This window comes from Gekko japonicus, unplaced genomic scaffold (assembly GCF_001447785.1).
Source record: "Gekko japonicus isolate JY-2015 unplaced genomic scaffold, Gekko_japonicus_V1.1 scaffold360, whole genome shotgun sequence".
Lineage (NCBI taxonomy): Eukaryota > Metazoa > Chordata > Lepidosauria > Squamata > Gekkonidae > Gekko > Gekko japonicus.
Window position 1 is genome coordinate 22,077 of NW_015172015.1, and position 5,484 is coordinate 27,560.

Consider the following 5,484-nt stretch of genomic DNA (forward strand, 5'->3'; position numbering starts at 1 on the left):
TGGGGGGGTGGGGGGGTGGGGGGTCTACTTGGGCAGCTTTTCTGGCTTTTACGTTAGGAGCTGCGGTGGCTCAAGTGGTTAAGACGCTGAACTGCAGGGTCTTGGAAGGTCGGTAGTTCAGCAGTTCGAGACCCGAGTGCGCCACATGACGGAGTGAGCTCCCGTCTCTAGTTCCAGCTCCTGCCAACCTAGCAGTTCGAAAGCAAGAAATTGCAAGTGGGAAGGTAACAGGGTTCCGTGCGCCTTGGTGTTTAGTCATGCCGGCCACATGGTCACGGAAACGTCTTCGGACAGCGCTGGCTCTTCGGCTTGGAAACGGAGATGAGCACCGCAACCCTAGAGTCGGATTCGACTGGCTTTCGAGCAAGGGAACCTCTACCTTAGGAGGAGGCTTTTTAATACCCATAGGCTTCCCCCTCCACCCAGCAGAGATTATGTTAGTTTTTCCTTTGCGGTTTCTAATTATTGGTCTGCCCCTGCATCTCAGGGAGTTTAGTGTACCTCATCTTCCGCATAATTCATGTATGCAGGAGAGTGGAGTGCAAGAGTGAATTGAGCTCTGTTCCAAAATGTGAATCTCCACCTGCAGCATTTTGGAACAATGCTCAATGTTAAAAGCTCCCTGCATATAAGTGCAGCAAGAAAAGTGAATATGTACACGGTGGTCTCCTCTGCTGTACTAGTTTTCTAGTTGCATGGAGTGCTTTTTGTTTTGTTTTCACATGTATTAACATTCAGATCCTCATTTGCAGTGCAAAGTGAGCTGCCTGGAGCAGGCCTTTGGAGGAGCAGGGTATAAATTTTCTGGGTAAAAATTCCAGTCTGTAATAGCATTCCATTTTATCTTAATCTCAGGTGTGAGTAAACCAGGCCTTACCTTGTCAAGGCTTGGGTTGTATTTGCTTGGATTTCCCCTTATCCCTCTTCTGCCTTCCCTTTATTGATTTTTCCCTACTGCTGCCATTTAGACTTCAGCTTGTTGTGTTTTCTTATGTTACTGTGAAGTGGTACCCCTGCATAAATAATAGTAGTGATAAAAATGTATGCAGCAACTACTTGTTAGAGACAGCAAGGTGTGCTGTTGTGAGAGCCTTCTGCAGGGTAACCTTTTATCCTCCACTAGTTTGGGGCTTTACTGTAGGGTGAGGTGACTGCTAGTTGCATTCTTGAAGCTCTGGGTTTTGATAAACCATTATTAGAGTGTAGCTTTTTTTTGTCTGCCCAATGAACACAGTAGAAATGCTCATCTTGAGGTGAGTTTGCTGCTTCTACAAATATTTTCTTTCTTCCCTGCTCAGCCTTCCCTGTGGATGCTGGAATTTAAGATACAGCGAATAACTGATAGCACACTTGACAGTTTTCCTGAGTGAATTCCAAGCCTTCCCACACCGTCTACATATCTATAAATGCAGAGCCCTGAATTTAGTATGTATCACATCATTCAGTAGCAAAGAACATTACTATAGGTGGTAGGAAACCTCAGTGAGCTCTGTAGAAAAAGTGAACATTTAGCTCAATTTCAGGTTTGAAGAATCTGTTGAAATTCACCAAAGTCCCATCTAGGTTCTTTCTTATTCCCTCAGATTCGATCTTAAGTTTAGTATGTAGTCTGGATACAATGAAAGTGGAAATCAAGTGCTGGCATGGAGTCGCCTCTTGGCTCTGGGTTGCCAATGATGAGAACTGTGGAATTTGCCGGATGGCCTTCAATGGTTGCTGCCCAGACTGTGAGTAGCAGGGCTGTGTGCCCACTGACATTTATTTTTACATGTGTAGGTGGTCTTCTCCCAACTTTCCCTTAATTAAGCTTATGTTTTGCAGGTAAGGTGCCTGGAGATGACTGCCCTCTGGTGTGGGGCCAGTGTTCACACTGTTTTCATATGCATTGCATTCTGAAGTGGCTCAACTCCCAGCAAGTTCAGCAGCACTGCCCAATGTGTCGGCAAGAGTGGAAGTTCAAAGAATGATGATCATGGCAACATTTCTTTTTTTTCTGTTCCCCTTTTTGGGTTTTATGGATTGCTCACTTGTTGGGGACTGAATTTCTGCCCAAACTTGTAAAACATACTTGTACAATATTGAAGATGCCTTCTACCTTCCCAGTGTTATTGAAAGGAAAACGGAAGGAAGGTAGAAAAAATGGAACCACTGCTAATGTATTGACAGCTAATGCTTCCCCCCCATGTGTAATGGGCACTTTTACCCTTATGGTTCTAGGCTCTATAACCTTCTGCAATATTGCACCCTCTGTGATTTCCAAACTTTCACTGTGTATGACAGTTGGTGGGAAAATCTAAAAAAGTGTATAGATAAATGCTGTGTTCGTATTTTTCAAAATCTATACATCCCTAACAAGACCTGAAATGCCCTAGGCATGGTTCCTCAGAGGACTGTGCCTCAGTTGCACTAAGAGTTAAGAATCATTTAAAAGGTATATTCCCATTCAGTCCCCCAACCATTTGTGTTCTGGGGGACTGAGGCTAAACCTTCCCCTTCTATTCCCTATATCATTTGTGAACTGTATTCCTTGTTAGCTCGGTGCTTCAGAATGAACCTTCACTCTTGGGGTCTTATCACTGTGTTCTGATCAGCCAGCATACAGCCTGTAGGCAACAGTTCTGAAGCCCATTTTGTTGATTTCAGTGGAGTTTGGCCATTACATGGTTCAGCACTGCAACCTTTCAGTATAAATATAGTGTTAGAGAATTAGCAGGGGGAAGGGGTGGAGAGAAGAGCTGCAAGCTTGTGCCTGCATCTTGTTGCACACTTGGCTAGTAATACAATAATATGTTTGTTTCACGAAGGCAGTAATGCCAGATCTGTCATATTGTCAAGCAATGGCCCACAGTGTAAATGAGCACATGGAGAGGTTCCAATAAATTAAGTGATGTGATTAATTGTTTGTATTACCCCCTACCTTTTTCATCCACACTGGGATTCTGCAAAAGCTACCGCCAAGAGCAAAATGTTCATAACCATGACCAACATGTTCTTTTGATCCGTGAGATGGAAAGGGGTGACCTGTGAGGAATGGCCATTTTTCAATCATATCTGTAAGCTTTCTCCCACCCCCACCCCCTAAATAGCAAAAGGGTTCCTGCCATAGTTTTGCTATGTAGCCACATAGCCCACAGACCAGCTGTTTTTGATGCTTCATCCTGGCTATTGGGTGCCCAGTCTTCTCTGCCTCCCCCGCCTGCTATGTGTAATTGGACACCCTTCACAGCACCCAAATGAGAGGATGTTCTTAATAAATTGTTAAGAGTCTAACCTTTCTGACACAGAATGGCAATGCTAACAGTGTTGGGCCTCCAGAGGGGGAAGTGGTACAGATGAGCCAAGAAAGGCCTGCGTATTCTCAAAGCCCTCCTCAGCTTTGAAATATGTGCACAGTATTAACGAAGTTAAATAATGCCATAATCCTTGACTTCTTGTTTCCCAAACTTATGATAGCAGAGGCATAAAACTGGCAACACTTCACTTTTATACCTGAAATAAATTTACTTTTAGGATATGAAGGAGTAAGACTTGCATACCCTTGGGGTAGCCTACCCTATGTATTGGTGCATGAGTCACTGTTCTGGATAGGCATAATTGGAAGGAGGCAGGTCCAGAGAAGTGACTCAGGCAGCGATACAATGACTAATATCTCCAACATGCAACACTGAAGTCAGAACCAATGCAAAGATGCTGCAAAATTATTCTTCCCCACCAGGGGCTGGAAAGAGGCTAGAAGAGATGTGATGGGTGGTTGAGTGGGATCTGGATCACAGAATCCTTTATTTATTCTCATGGCACTCCGGCTTACAGTTTGGGAATTGCTGCTCTACCGACTTACAGGTTTTAGTACGGTAACTATACTAATCTGTTTTAGGAAAGCAAAAGTTTTTCAAATGGGTAGCTGTGTTGGTCTGCAATAGAAGAGCAAGACTGAAGTCCTGTAGCATACAGGGTATAAGCTTTCAAGAGTCAAAGCTCCCTTTGTCAGATACAGCAAAAGGGGCTTTGACTCTTGAAAGCTTATACCCTGGAAATCGTGTTTCTCTTTAAGGTGCTACAAAAGTCTTGAGGCACATTAAAGAATAATACATTTATTAAAGCTTAACCTTATACCAGCTACAGCCCACTGTTGCCAGAGATGCTGCCTTCTGGGTAGCCCCAATACCAAGGGCACCCCACTTCTAACCTGACCCAGAGACCCACAAAACTCAGGCCAAGGAAGGCACCCCTGGTTCTGAAACAGAGCTAGCCACAGCTCTGAAAAAGGGGTCTCCATTTTCAGGTGATAGGCAACCTCAGAGCAAGCCTCCAGTCTTCTCCACCCAGCAGAGATTATGCTTATGGAATAACAATGAGTTCTAGCAGGTAAAGTATCTACATTTCTAAAGTCTATTTAACTCTTTGTCTGAATACTTGTATTTTCTACTCTGTCCCTCAAGATACCGGGATAAACCAATCAAGCATTCAAATTATTAACAATCCTTCCTGACAAAGTCTCCAACCTTTTGTTTACCCCGGCCAGGACCATTAGTGGCCAGATAATCCATTTAACTAGCCACCCAGCACCTGGCTTCTATTGTTAAATCCAGACCCTGCCTCTCTGGAAGCTCATTGGTCACATCTAGGCTTGCCCATCCTGATGCCACACACCCCTGGGACTCATCATTGGTCCAGGAAATCTATTGTTCTCACCTGAGACCAGCCCCCAGCACTGCCCATTGGTCTGCATTGTCTTCCATAGGGTATATCCCAGCGTAAACATGGCCACAGACAGTGTGTTTTCTGCCATAATCCAAAATGGCAGTCCACCCCTGAACTCTTAGGCCACAATCCTTTCTTCATGGACCCCTGCACATCTGGACAGGTTGTATAAGCTATCAATCGCCTCTGTTTCCTTATAGTGCTATATTGTGTGTGTGAGTGTTTGAATATTGTTTGTATGCTTGAGAATGTTTGAGAGTACCAGAAAAATATCTACTTCTGCTTCATTGACTATGCTAAAGCCTTTGACTGTGTGGATCACAACAAACTATGGCAGGTCCTTAAAGAGATGGGAGTACCAGACCACCTCACATGTCTCTTGAGAAACCTGTATAAGGGTCAAGAAGCAACAGTTAGAACCGGATATGGAACAACTGATTGGTTCAGCATAGGAAAAGGAGTACGACAAGGATGTATATTGTCGCCTTGCTTATTTAATATATATGCAGAGTACATCATGCGAAATGCTGGCCTGGATGAATCACAAGTGGGAATTAAGATTGCTGGGGAAAAGATCAACAACCTCAGATATGCAGACGATACCACTCTAATGGCAGAAAGTGAAGAAGACCTAAAGAGCCACTTGCTCAAAGTAAAAGAGGAGAGCGCAAAAGTGGGCTTGAAGCTCAACATCAAAAAAACGAAGATCATGGCATCTGGCCCCATCACTCCTTGGCAAATAGAAGGGGAAGTCGGGGAAGTAGTGACAGACTTCACGTTCCT

The 5,484-nt window shown here is 44.2% G+C and overlaps 1 protein-coding gene across 4 annotated transcripts in view; it reads left to right on the forward strand.

Annotated features, from left to right (window-relative positions):
- The window catches only part of ANAPC11 (anaphase promoting complex subunit 11), a 4,326-nt gene extending 502 nt beyond the window's left edge, over nt 1-3,824 (forward strand). For 2 of the 4 annotated variants that reach the window (XM_015420396.1, XM_015420397.1), the window contains exons 2-3: nt 1,584-1,727; nt 1,822-3,824. In XM_015420396.1, the coding sequence (XP_015275882.1) occupies nt 1,619-1,727; nt 1,822-1,967 (255 nt within the window). In that variant the 5' untranslated portion in view covers nt 1,584-1,618 and the 3' untranslated portion in view covers nt 1,968-3,824. Of the gene's footprint in view, nt 1-208; nt 225-1,583; nt 1,728-1,821 lie in introns of those variants that run through there. The other 2 variants (XM_015420399.1, XM_015420395.1) reach the window with 2 other exon arrangements.
- Nucleotides 3,825-5,484: the final 1,660 nt, after the last annotated feature.